This window comes from Amphiura filiformis, chromosome 20 (assembly GCF_039555335.1).
Source record: "Amphiura filiformis chromosome 20, Afil_fr2py, whole genome shotgun sequence".
Classification (NCBI taxonomy): domain Eukaryota; kingdom Metazoa; phylum Echinodermata; class Ophiuroidea; order Amphilepidida; family Amphiuridae; genus Amphiura; species Amphiura filiformis.
The window spans coordinates 53,457,654-53,472,817 of record NC_092647.1 but is presented as its reverse complement, the minus strand read 5'-3'; the positions used below and the strand labels follow the sequence as shown (position 1 = coordinate 53,472,817).

Below are 15,164 nucleotides of genomic sequence, written 5' to 3'. Positions count from 1 at the left end.
TTTAGGTAAAAACGTTTTAATAACATTAAAATGTTGGGTTATATAAAGGTCATGATAACGTTTTAAAACGTTTTGTATGAAAACACATTACAACAATATTTTCAAACGTTTTCAAAAAATGTTATTGTAAACTATTTTTGCAAACATTTTTGCCAAATATTGTGTCAATACTTAAATAACATTATGTTAAAATATTTGAACTCAGCAAACACAGAAATGTTCTTAAAATGTTTTTTTCAAAACGTTTTAATAACATTTAAATGTCGGGTTATATAAAGGTTATAAAAACGTTTTTAAAACGTTATTGAAAATATTTTGGGCAAACATTTTTCGCAAAATATTTTTTCAACCCCAAAACAACATTCTGTTTAGAATGTTTTGTATTAAGTTTTCAAAAATGTTTTTGGAATGTTATAAAAACGTTTTTATACCCTTTATATAACCCGATATTTAAACGTTTTCTGTAAAACATTTTTTGTTTGCTAAGCAGTAGATTATCAAAAAATGTTTTTTTTTAAGGTTATGAAAACGTTTTATACTCTTAATATACCCTTTATATAAACGGAAATTTAAACGTTTTCTGACAACCTTTTATAACCTTTTGCGAATGATGTCGAAAACGTTTTGTGTTTGCTGGGTCGTTTCCTATCATATATACTGAACCGATTGTCTTGAGTCACTGAAATTTCAGTGTAGTAATTGGATTCCTTGCCCCAATAATATACATAACTTTTGTTACCAGTGTGTTATTATTTTTTGAGAAAATGCAAAACAATTCACAAATTTACCACAGGGGTGTAGTACCCCTTAAAGTAACGCAGACGATATTTGTCAAGTCCTGTTGTCTCTTTACTGAAGAATAATAATATGTAATATCGTCAGTCCCATCACATACTGTTCTATTCAAAATCGCGATTGAAAAATCTGTTGTTGGATTGTGCTTCATACTTACTTATTTCTCAATAGAATTTTCTCGACAGGGTATTTATGTAAAGAAGAGACTTTGAAGTTTCATTTTGGTGAAATTAACATGTCATTCTTTGAAGTAAAATTGTTTAATATGGTGTTGAATTTATAGCTCTATAATGTGAAACGATTTTTTTTACTCTGTCGCTATATTATGCTACAGGGTGATTCAAAATGAAGTAAACACGTGTTTGTGGCGCTTTTGCGCAAAACTTGGAAGGAATCCGCTGTACATGAAAATATCATTGAAAAGAGCAGATTCTGAACGTCTAAAAACAATTGTTTTATTGCACCAAATTCGGGTTATACTTATTTGAATAAAACCAACCATTTTTGTATTGATAGGTAGGGCACTATATTCAAATGCAAAATGCACGACGGTGCTGCAGTTTGTATGGATACTTCCTCGTATAACCATGACAACTCTTATAACTCGTGTAATTCATAGTCTACCGCAGGGTCTGACTGAAACCTGCTTGGGAAATGTTGCGAAGCGGGTTGCGTCGTGAGCTGCGTTTACTTGTGATTTAGCAGTTCGCGGTCTTCCGGATCATGACGCTTGAGACTGTTGGATCATTAAAGTCACATGATTCGAAGCTTGTCTACATTCTCATATTGCTTACATGTAGTTGATATCCAATCAGCTGTTGGAAACTGGAGATGAAAGAGACGGTGAACTTCACGCGGACTCCCAGTTTCATGAAACTTTTGTCGCCATAAATTGAAGTGCCATACCGGTATTGTACTTGTCTCGTTTCTTTGTGTGCAATGCAATGATGATATTGAAATTGAAAAAAAAAAACTCTTGAGGACCGTCTTTAGGGCATAATATAGCACGCTAGGCATTATCGAAACCACTACTGCCAAACAACTTTATTTTGCATTTGAATCTCACCATACCAGTCAACACGCTATCATGATCATGACTACATGCTTGGAATGAGAATAGCCCCTCAAATGGGTGCTATTTTGAACATTGTAACACGAAAAAGTGGTCCGTTTGTAAATGTTTGTTCTTCTTATTTGAACCTTAAATATTTTACACTGAATATTGCGCCTTTTACACCCCTGACTTTGGGTTTGGCTAACATCTTTTAAAAACCATCTGAGCAAAAACCTTTGATTTCTTTGTATCTAATTTGCCTCACATGTTTACATTTAAAAGTCATTCTTAGTTACTTCTTTATATTTATATTCTTGTCTGTCACACGTTGTAAAAAATAGATTATTGCTAACAACGCGGCGTTCTATTTGTAGCCTGAGGTGAACGGTAATTTCAAATCAGTAAAACAATAAAATTATCATATTAGGTTACATAATCTATCGATAAAATGGCGTTGGCATTGAATGAACAGATTTGTCAATCATGTCAAAGTGATGCAGGGCGATGAATGAATTTTTTAATTGATCCCAACAAGGTCAACATTAAAGAACAAGCATCTATATTTCCGTGTATTTTCCTGTTGCTTTTTACTCAAATTCTTTGATCGGTCTTCGATCACGATTTAATTTTAGACAAATTGACCAGAAGCGTCCATTATCTTCGTCTTTGTCTATTGTATGTGAAGACGATTCCTGACGACTACTTCCACTCAATCATAATTGAAAATATCATTATTAGATTAACTGATTTCTCTACTTTTACATTTATTTTCGGTTACCAGCTACTTTTTAAAAACATACATAGCAAAGCGTGCACAAAATCTATTTCCCCTTTTTTAGCCAAATTCCATTGGGGGCTTTTGATTAAATTCCCAAGGATTTACAATTTACAAACTTAGCTTGGAGCAAAGACACGGTCTATTCAGTATATACACTTGTGATATTTAAGTTGAAAAGTAGAGCGGTTTCATGTCCGGGGAGACTTGTATTGAAAAACAGGGTCAGTTGGCAGGCAAAATGCTATGCATAGTTGTTAGTGATGAATCCTCGACAAACGCGTGTTGTTATTATGTCTAGTCCTCAGGACTAGGCGACATTTATGTCAAAGTCAATATACATAATTATAATTCATCCTAGACTTAAGACAAGCACCTAATTATTTTGATTGTTTTTTTTTTCCTTTTCATTCATCAGAATATTGCTTGTCTGTGGAATGACTTCATCATACCAAAGGGCGTGACACCAGCCTGACGCAATAATCAGTTGCCTTCTTTACATAGTTTTCTTGGGGCACATCTCTAACGCTCATCCCAGTTCGCTGTTGCCTTCTGTTTGATATCCTCTTCAACGGAAATTCAATCAAAAATCGAATACTGAACTTTTGTTGATTGATTTGCTATTTTATTTTATTTTATTTATTTATTACACTTTATCACTTTATCACAAATTTAATATTGAACATAAGTTACATCAAAAACTGCACAATATCATAAAAGGAACAAAATTTTCCTGTGAATGGCTGAAGCGAACATGTGCCAAGCACCTCTAAGACCGCCCCACCAAATCCAAAAAGAGTGAAGGAAAAAATGAATTAGAGGGGGGGGGGAAATGCAGGTTAAGTTACGTTTGCCTGCAATTTTGACAATTACAAAAAGAGATCCAAGTGCAAACACAAGTTGCATCAAAGGTGCGAGCAAATTTGCACTGGTAAAACTCCAAAACTTGTTGCTTAAATGAAGCAACAGAATTTGTAGATCTGATAATACTAGGGAGCTGGTTCCAAGTGGGCACCATACGCTGAAAAAAGCCCATCTTGTGGCACTCAGTTTTAGAAAGCTGATTTACCAACAACAAAGGATCAGCGGAAAATTTGGTGGTTAAACTATTGGGTCCATTGGTGTAATAAGTTATTACTTAATCGTAACTGAGCTCAAATAGTATGCAGTTAAAGATTTGACACCACATTCATTGTCAAATAAAAAAGAGAGGTCAAACTTAGACCTCGTGGAACGTTCAGAAATAGTTTCCGCACAATTTGATAATTTTTTTGGCAATAGTCATCGAGTCGTGGTGATTAAATTTTTAATGCAAATCAAGTAAATTTGTTCGCATTAAGGCAGTTCCCGATGTTTAAAAAATAAGTCAAGTGTATCATCAACGAGGCATGTTCGGAACTGCTTGCCCGCGAGGTGTTTGTGAAGTAGAACAACCGCATTGATAATCGGATTAACGGTTCACGGATGAATTGTTCGCATTTCGCAGATTATTGCCCATTATTGGCCATCCGTACCATTTGAAAATGAAACGACAAGTATCAGAGTATAAAAATAATAAATGTTGAAAAGGAGACATAAACAAGATCGGTTTAGTCTTTCGTGCGAATTCTAACACATGGACCTTTGATACAAACCTTTGTCATCGGTAGTGGCAATGAAATACAAAGCCAATTAAGACATTCTTGCATCATCCCGACTGGTTTACTTGACCAAGAATGATTGTCGGTCTCGTAAAACATAATTATGAGACATTATCATGATTATAGCCCACAACTTGCTATACCATAATCCAGCTCTGACTATAATCACTGAAGATATTTATTCGTTTAAAGGTTTGTCATTCAAGAAATATTCTTTTATGCTGAAAATGTGCTGGTACTACTGAAAGAACATGTTAGGACATTTAAAATAAATTTTTCATGATAATAAATTATTATTCTGATAAATATTCCACAAGTAGTAAGTGGTACTACTACTCCGACAACTTGGCAAAGGGCGAGTAAGTGCTAGACGAGCATGTCATATGCACTAGATAGTTATGTCTAAAACTGTCTGCAAGATGACGCACTGTAGTCAACAAACCTCATATTTTCATCTTCGTCTTTAGCTTTGCACCCGGTTTGCTAGAAACCCAAATTAAACCACCGAATGACTCATAATTGAGGGACTAAGCCCTTGTGCTCAATTTTACGAACAACCGTATTGACTTGATATGGAATCCAAAAGCTGGTATTTAAGTTGAGTGGTATTTGTTTCTCATCTTTAGATTAAATTTTAGAGACAGAGAAAATTACATATTGGCAATCATTATCATTAATGCTATATATTTCGTGACATCATGTTGGAAATGTTGGTACCTATTTGACATCGCCGGATAGAGGAGACCTTTCAGGCCCCTCGGAAGAAATTTAAAAGTGGTACGGTTATAGCGGGGGTCTGGGTGCAACCCCTAACGGATTCTAAGGGACAGAGCCCCTCGTGTGGGTGGATACAAGTTAATACAAGTAGAAAAATATTTTTAATGAATAACTTACCGATTCATGAGACGGATGTTGTGGTCTGCGTAAATCCATTAGTAAAATATTTTCAAGAAGTTCAACGAGTTTTGTTAAAAATGTTCACAAAATGTTATAATTAGGCCTATAATGTTTGGCATACAGATGCTTTATTAACAATATTTAAGAAATAAATGGTAATGCATTATCCTTTACACCCAAATAATGTGTCCGAGGCAGTAAAAAACGTAAATAATGGGTGAGGCGCTGCCGAACCCATTATTTAAACGTTTTTACTGCCGAGGACATATTATTTGCGTGTAAAGGATAATGCTGCACCCTTTATTTCTATTCTATTACCAGAAAATAGTACGATTTAAAGAACAAAAATATCATTTTTGGCACAAATATTTTAAGTTGTTTACTTCAAAGTGGACCGCGTACGCGTAAGTGACAGCGCGTATCGCGGAAAAATTGCACGCATAACCAAGCGTAATGCTGTACGTAGAATGTGTTACGGCGCTTGACCCATTATTGCAGAATAATGGGCTCTCACGTGACGTGTTTTAACAAATCACAGTGCGCGATTTTGAATAATGGGTCGTAAGAGTAATAGAATGAGTTATAAGGGCCTAACATGACAACCTGTCGGTAGTATCAGGTTATAAACGGCGTGATGGGTATTTCCCTAAAATGTAGACGGGATACCCTACTAATACAATTATTCATGGCCTAGGGTAACGTGATACTATAAAATATACCTAAAATCGGGAATTATCCATAAGTATATTTGGCAGAATCTGAGTTACGTGGCTGATATTATAATGTGTATATTACCATCTTCTATACTCCAATTTTCCATTGTTTTGAATATGATTAAGAATGTCTTTATTGTGCTTTTGAGTATGCAATAACATAACCCAGTAAAAACGCTTCGCTTTTGTACCCATTGTTGTCATCAAAAATATATTGTGAAACCCAACTCCTCAAAAATCATAAAAACATTATGGCAATACTCCTACAAATATGACAACACTGAATGCTACGATCCGGAGGAAAAATCGGTGCAATGACAATACAAATATTTTTTATGAAGATTTCGTTCGCTATCAGCAACAATAACAGGATTATGCAGAACCAGTTTGTTATATCATTGAGATATATAGTCGGTTGCGCATTTATCCTCAAACAAATATATATATATGTATTTTTCGATTAGTTATTTTCAGCTTTAATAACTCATTTCAATACTGCTGAAGAACATAAGAAGCGCTGAAGAAATTGATTTTCATTTCCAGAAGTTGATATAATGATCTTGTACGCACTGATTAGAGATTTTAAAGAACTTTAAGTCCTAAACCTTTGAAGACTTATTGAAAGTCAACATACACTTGAATCTATTCTAATCTGCCGTTTGATTCAGAACTGAATGCCTAAAGCAAAGTCAAAATCGTGTGGGTTATTGGTGACAACCACCTCTAACTCGCACTCGGGAAGTCACCAGCCTACTCTATCAATCCTTAGCAAAATGACATCGCAAACCCTCATCATTGAAGAATGTGCGTAAATTATTATAATAATATAGTTTTGACAATAGCGTGTAGGCATTTTATACAACTACATTTTCCCTGTACGAGGCTGTCCTCTTTTTTTTAAAGTAATAAAAATAAAATTGACTCTAAACCTCAAAATATTATGTATAAATGCTATAAAATACTGAGAACACCTAGAAAGATTAAATAGGTCGAGAGTCAACCCTTTCGTTACGGATACCGTCTGCCATTCATATGCCAATTAAGTAAGAATAACGGATACCTCTGTGATGAGCAAAAATACTGCTACAACCCCTTAATAACGTAAAACGTAGTGTATAGTAAAAACGTAGTTGGATTAGCCGGGACGTTGACTTCAACAAATGAATTGTGATCGTGTTTAAACCACTTTACTCGGCAATGTTGTCAAGACGACAAGGAGAGATGTCATACGACCTCACTCATTATTTTCAAGTATGGTTTCAACCGCTGTTTTGCGCACCCTCAAACTCTTTTAATCATTACGGATACTAGTAACAGTGAATGTATCGTACGAACTCACTACCAATTGATAAAAGTGTTCCAATGGTGATGTGGCCAATTGCTCACAGCGAAGGGTAAAGAGGCACAGTGTCTAGTAAAACGTTTAAGAGAGGAGTCACATCGTATACGCTATCCCTGAATACAATACGCCCACATGTAATAGCCGAGAAGGGCGGTAAAACACGAGTTCAACAATATAGGATTACATGTTCCGGAGTCTTGAAAACAAATCGAGACGCGTTTTGCCGTATACGATTTTGATTTAAAATGATTAAAAAGTTTTCATTTCTTTCTAAAAACATTCACTATCGGAACAGCCAATAGTGTTTATAAAGTCATACGATCTGACTTTGCACCGTTTATATGCTCACGGGGATCGGGGATTATTTAACATCAAACTCGGTTATGGTTATGGTTAAAAAATGTACATTTGGGCATAAAATATGATTTCATTTGAACAGTACGCGTATTTTAACTTGGTGCTTTGAAGAAGAAAAGTTGAAAGTGAAATCTTAATCAAGTGTTTGTTTGTTGGGAATTGACTGTCAAAATAATGTCAAAATAATGTTGAAAATATGAAAATACCATCCCGTATACCATAGAGAATGAGTTACAATGTTTTGTATCTAGATTTGGATAAATCTGTCAAGTAACTAGAGTGGGTGATTTAGGACAGATATTAACTGTCTTAAATTTGTGTTAATTGGGTTAAAAATGTAATCACTCGGTGAAAGACGGATTATTCAAATTCACTCGCAGTACCGGCTCGTGCAATGGAACAATCCATCTTTCACATCGTGATTATATGTCATTAGATTTGTCAATCATGCTGTTTGAAATATATATTCTTTTGCCTAATTGTTATGCTCAAATGAAGAATCCTGCAAGACTAGTTAACATATTCTCAACACAATGACAATGCGTTTAGAAAACTGCAATCCTGATAGCGGTTGTTCAACCAGAAATAGGGTTCAAAATATTAAAATTTGTAACGTTTAGGACATTAAAAAAAATTGACTTCGTGTCTTAAAAACAGGTAAATAACATTTAAATACACTTCACTGATAAAAAAAAACCACTTCATTTCTGAAGAAGATGATTAAGTATCTCATATAATAAAGTTTGTTTTTAACTAAGGTATAATCAGACATCCGGGTACAAATCATTTGTACTCATTCTCTTTTATGCAAATTAATTTTGTTCATCTTCAGCTTGTTTTGATCTCATTATTAGTTAAGCCTATTTTATATGTTATTCAAATCTGATTTATCTTATCAGATATATTAGTTTGCAAAATTCAATTGGATAGAATTTAATAATTTATTAAAAGTGAGTTTGTCATTAAAAGTTATTGGGCATATTTCAACAGGTGATTGGCTGACATAAGAAAATACAACATAACAGGCACTATTTGGTACAAGCGAAATGTAGATCACAATTTTGTATCGGGTCACCTGATTATCATATTACTTAACTGACCGAAGTGTCCAATATACACCAACAATATTGTTTTTAACCTGATAAATCGCTTCAAATTTCCCTTTGACAATTGACACAATGATCAACCTTTTGTTAATCATAGCTCGACTTGTCAACCTACCGTGTTTTTATTATCGCGTAAGTGCATATAGTTAAAGAAAAAGGAACATATGAGAGAGGTGATGGACGACTATAGTGTAAACGACACCAAAGGGTGTTTTCCGCTGTCTTAATTTTTAGATAACTGTAAATTAAAAAACGTGAAGATCAAAGTGCATTTTAACCCAAATAACAAGTTTAGTCACTAGCGACAACCCCATGGTCAAGCAAATGACGTACATCATAGTTTCTTGGGTGGATAAAAGGACGTTTTCAGTATAATTCATTCACGTATTAATTATGCAAAAGATGAAAATGGTCTTGAGTTCGTTATGTTCAAAAAACACCGTTTGAAACTCCTGACGAACGCTTTGTGAACAAAACAATAGGGCATGGAGTGGGGCAAACTGCAACTTTTAAATTTGCACCTTCCTTGGGTTTTTGGATTGCCGTGTCTTTATTTCTTGAACAATTTCAACAAATGAGGTCTTAAATTTGAGCTAAAAGATGTAGCTATTAGCTGTTGGTTCCAATTATGGTATATCTGCCTTTATTTAGAATATACAGAGGGTGAAAGTGACTGGTACCTTAATTTGTTGGCTTACTGTATACTGGGATAGAATATCAGAACGGTATTTCCCCTAATAATCACCGCCTTTCCAAGCATATAGCGTACATGCTGCCTTTTTGCTTGGGTGGCAGGTGTTTTAGGACATTTTACTTCAAAGCAAATAACATAGCAGATGCTGTGTTATTTGTTTAAGACACAGATATTTATGACAGTTTTAGAATTCAACAGAAACGTTCTAGAAACATGCAGTATTGAATTAACAAGAGGGTACTGCGTTTTTACTTGGTATGGCAATACATATAGACATATGTATATAGAACGCCTTCATTGCAACACAGGGGAACTATGATGGATTCCCAATTGGATACCAATTGAAAACTACAAGTCACAATTATCATGATAATTTTCAATGACTACCTCGCAATGTAGAAATAATTCCCATGAAAGTAAAAAGGTACACAATGTCCATAATGTAATACGACAATTGTTCAGACAACGATAATAAAGTGTACTCTAATCGTCGAGCCTCTTTATTTGTACTATACAACCTTTGTACGGGAATCTACAGACAACATTAAGACAACAAATTGTGCATTAGGTGATAATATTTTAGAAGGGTTTTATTAGTTTTAAAAACGTTCATTCTGAGATCTGTGTACGGTTTTCTTTCTAGTTATAGTAGTGCAGAAGTACTTAATATGACCTTGAAAATGGTGAATGAACATGTAAAACGTCTAAAATGCCTTACAACAAAAGAAAAAAAAAATAAAGCAATGATTGCCCTATGCATCTTTCCAAATAAGGTAAAATTGCAAAATTAGGCACTGATTCATAACATAGCAAATCACACCTTCATTTGGGGCTAAAATAGCCTGAAAGTGAAACTTTTGCTCGCTTATAAACACAAATTAAGTCACAGATAAACCAAAACAAGATATGCTCATCCTTGACCCCCCCCCCCTTAATTTGAATGCTTCCACCGCCAATAATGTATAAGGAAAATTGTTCTAAAATTCTACGGAGCAAAAATGCAAGATTGCATTTCTGCATTTCAGCAAAGCATTTCGCGCAATTTTGGATATAAATTAACATAAATGCGTCGTTTCCGACGTAAATGTTTTTCAACCTTCATGCAAAATTTTTAAAGTCAATCGGATGAGTGGTTTTGTGTAAAAAACTGCTGGCAAGATTTAAAATGACACGAGACTACAAGTGAAGTGGCCACAAAAACATTTTATGGTCAGAAACACTGAATATGTAAATTTAATAGATGAAATTATGTATTTGATATTGATAAAAACTAACTACCATAGCAATAGGTTTAAATTTTTTTTGAATATATCGCACTGCACTAGTACAGCCTACCGGTTGCTTGGGCATTTTCTATGGTGAAGGTGGCTCCTATAATAGCCGTTAAACCATATAAACACCATCAGGGTCGTTTTCGGTGTTTTTTTTGTCATTTTGTTTGTACAATATAGAAAAAGTGACTTCTGAACGTTGTTTTTACCACAGTTCCTTTGCCCAAATTAAACAGGTTTGTGTACAGAACATATTACCATACATGTCGCTCGTTGTGTGGCCAATTAAGATCAATGATTTTACTGGTCTGAGATTTTCCATAGCGATAGAAAAACGCGCTTCTGTTTCGTGCGCAAAACTATATCGTCATGCAATTTTGTGTGAATTTCTCGAAAACATGTCTCAACCTAAATTTGAAATATGGAGGGGCATTTTCAAGAAAAAGTGATTTTTGAGTTTTGTTTTCGCCATTGTTTCTGTGCCGAATTGAACAGGTTTGTGTTCAATGCAGACCTCTGCATTGAACCATAGATGTCAAATAACCATAGATGTCAAAGAACAGGGATAAAGACCTGGATCGTAGAATAATCATATCATGCTTATCACTCGCACTTGTAAGATTAGTATCTTTGAAAAGAGCGTTATTGTATTCCATCCATGATTGCAGTCATACACAGGTGATGAGTGCAACCTGCTTGTAGTGCAGGGCGATATATTCAAAAATGTTTTCCTATGGTAGTTAATCCTATTACATCATCATTTCTAGGCGAATTGTCTACGGAACTATAGCTTGCTATTCTTGAACTCAATAAGTCACTTGATTCAAATATATTTCGAAAATCCTGGCGCTAAAAGCTCGACGTCAGTAGTGTTAACGAATGTGTACATATTAATTTTCATCTATATCTTTGAAACTTTTTTTCTGGTTAATTAATTAAATTCACAAAGCGGTTTGAAGCGAAGAAGATTTAGTTAACAGGTCAAATATGTTTCAATCGGCAAAATATCGATTCTTCACAAAACAGAAATCTCCAGAAAAAACCCCTCACCAATAATATTAAGAATATTCGGAAGTTCCGGTGAAGTTCTAGTGAATAACTACTGTCTTTTGTCATATTTTACATTTTTTGACGTCTGTTCTTTTTCTATCTTATACATCCAACGTTCGAACTTACTCAGTAGACACGTAGCAGATAAGTAGACCTACATTTACCTTTGATGTAATTAAATTAGTGCAACCAGTTGGCTCAAAACACAATGTTAAGAAATTTTCCTTTGTTTATGATATTAAAGTAAATAATAAAACATCTGGTTCCGACGTACATAAATGCATTCTTTGGGTACAAATACTTTGCAACAGTCTACATGTATGCCATGATGAATAACTACAATGCTCCCGTTGGTATCCCCGAGGTTGATTTCGGAAGGCATTTTGCATAAGTGGGGAATTGTTGCAAGTTTTGCTCGAGGCATCAGGGTTGACGATAATAAAGAACGGAAATCCACGTATTTGTGTACTCCTTGACAGATAATTAGACTTATAAGTGGGACACATTTATAAGTAAGTCAGATCAAAGATAGAAGCTTTCTTTTGCAAATTGCCTATTGGCAGAGTTTGAGTTCTTTAAACCAAACACAAGGTTGGCGTATATTAGCATAAAATGCATGCAGTAGGGAAAACGACAGATTTTAGGACATTTTATGGCGTTAACATAAACTAAATCTTAGCTAACGTTTATATTTCTAAGTACACTCACCACATGCCTTTGCAACATCAGTTTATGCTCGAAGGCGTAATGTTAAACATATATTTTTTCTAGAGTAAAGTTTGAACAAAATGTTTGTTGATTAAATGATGGGATTTTTATCTTTTTGTTTAAGACATGTCGCGGAAATCTCTGCATTTGGCTAGAAATCAGAAACACGATCTCATTGTTCCTATTGTATTGTATGATGGGTTGCAGGCAGTAGAACGAGAATTGGGAATAACAACAGTTTTCACTTTTCATCTCATATTTTCTGTTTTTGCACACCTAAATAAATAGTTATATAAACATACTGTTTATAAAGAAAAGACAAATGAAGAAACGGACAGATCTATATACTTACTTCCTGCGCCAAGAATTCTCATACAATTTGAGCTGCAACCTGCATTTGATCCTGTATCAAGATAAACAAATAAAGATAAACAGAAATGAGAATTTAATAATCTCATATCGAATTGGGCAGGATTAGAGAATTGTAGGTGAGCAACTGTGTATTAGAGAAGGTGTAAACATGTGCAATGCTGAACTTCTAGGTGTGAGGTTGTAAGCCTACGTCACTGGAAACTTAGCAATATAATAGTGTCGACATAATGTTGGGGATGAGCACATTGTGTAATACAACATTGTACGGGGATAGAAGGGGATAATTTGGAAGTAAGCCTGTAAAGTGTTCGAATATTTTTTTCTAAGATTGTCGGCCATTATGGAAGACGCAATCACATTGTGTTACAATGGTCATAAGAGTATAAGAATATAATCTCAAAACATTATGGACAATATTCACAGATATGCTGTGCAGACATATGTGCATTTTACTAGCATTTACGACATATCATTAGTCTTTAACACATCCCATGTCCAAACCTGTCATAAATCTACCATAAAAATACTCAATCCTGTGGACTTCGATGCGTTGTAAATGATGGTGAAATCACAGTCCATGAGTGGGTTATTTTGATATTTTAGGAATTTTACGACGCGTAGATAAAAATATTAACAGTGTCACGAGACTTGCAAAGCCAGCATATCTAGCACTTCATCAAATCACAATATCCTTTTGATATTTCTTTAAATGATTCAAATATTTTACATTCGATTTTTAGATAACAATTCAGCTTAGTCATTTTATGCACAGGTTCATCTTTATTAGAAATGTCCAGACACTATAATCGTGTTTATCATGTCCTTGTACCATGTGCTAAAAAGAAGGATGAATATTTTCGATTAAACAAAATAAAGGAAAATAAAGACAATATAGAACTGGAAATTGATTTCTCACCTAAAACGAAGCATGCCAGATGAGGTTTATAAATTCTCTGTGGTATGTAATATTTAATGTAAAAAGGAATAAGAACATGAAATCAGAAAAGTAAGTGGACTTAAGGGATGGGGTATGAACGTTTGGACAGTATTTATTGTGGGTTGTCATTAGAGCACATCAGACATATCGAATTGCATTCTGAATACGAAGAATGTCCTTCTGATATCAAATAATTTTGATTTTTTGAAATTCATGTAATACACATTTTATGGCAAATCATTAAAATTGATATTTTGATATTTAACAGTCCTCGAAGTAAACTTTATAAATCTGGTGATTTATACTTGAACTGTATGTAGGTGGGATGAAAAGCCGACGATCAATTGAAAATTTTGAACTTTCCTATTGAAGATATATATTTTTTTTCCAAAACACCAAAAAAAAATTAGGTCTTTTTGGGAAAACAAATCCATATCTTCAATATGAAAGTTCACAATTTTCAATTGATCATCGGCTTTTCCTCCCAGCTACATACACTTTAAGAATATACCATTAGATTTATCAAATTTACTTCGAGGACAGTTATATATCAAAAATGAGAAAAATATCAAATCATAAAATTTGTATTATATCGTGAATTTCAAGAAATGAACATTATTTGATATCAGAAAGACATTCTGCGTATTCAGAATGCAATTCGATATGTCTGATGTGCTCTCATGTCCCACAAAAAATACTGTCGAAACGCTTAAAACGTCAATTGCCATGGAAACATCATATCATTAATAAAAGTATTTTCATGTATTAAGATGAAACAGTTTTGATGAACAGTTTTGACGAAGGTAATTAATTGTACTCATTCCAGATCCCTTAATGCGTAACTGACAAATCTGCATCACGGCAAAAGGGAAGAACTGGACACTATTGTTTATTTTTAGATAATGGTCAAAGACTATTATCTTAGTTAGCTCGTTGTTAAAATATACACAAATCTTAAAATTGGGGGAGGGGGTCCGATTCATCTACTGTGCAGGTAGAAATTAAATTTTGACCAAATTCGTCAGTTGGATCAGAGTATATTTAGTAGGGAAGAAATGTATTTTTATTGCATATTTCCGAGCATCTTCCCTACCTAGCTGTCCGAGTGAAATGTGTTCATTCAGAAGAAAAAAAAACGCCTTTCAATTTAATTTGATAAAATATCTATTGGTTTTGATAAAATGTTCTATATTGTATCTAGTTAATAAATGTTCTTTTGCTGGGGCGGATATTTCTAATATCGGGAGGATTATTGTTTTGGATATTAAATACATTAATCAAAGTACCAATTGTATTTCACCATAGACAATATGATTGGTAATTTCAGCATGGGTACATATTAGCGGCCGTGTACAATGATTTATGGAATATATAATATGATCTTAAATATGAGCATGAGGTTAATGACATTTTAGCGCGAATCAGATATAAAAATTCTAATGGCAGCTATTTA

General features: G+C 34.1%; 1 protein-coding gene across 2 annotated transcripts in view; it reads right to left on the bottom strand.

The window, feature by feature from the left end:
* Positions 1–15,164, bottom strand: part of LOC140142001 (uncharacterized) — a 192,309-nt gene that overhangs the window by 153,060 nt on the left and 24,085 nt on the right. For both annotated transcript variants that reach the window (XM_072163900.1, XM_072163899.1), the window contains exon 2: positions 12,755–12,805. In XM_072163900.1, coding sequence (XP_072020001.1) covers positions 12,755–12,805 — 51 coding nt within the window. The remainder of the gene's footprint in view (positions 1–12,754; positions 12,806–15,164) is intronic.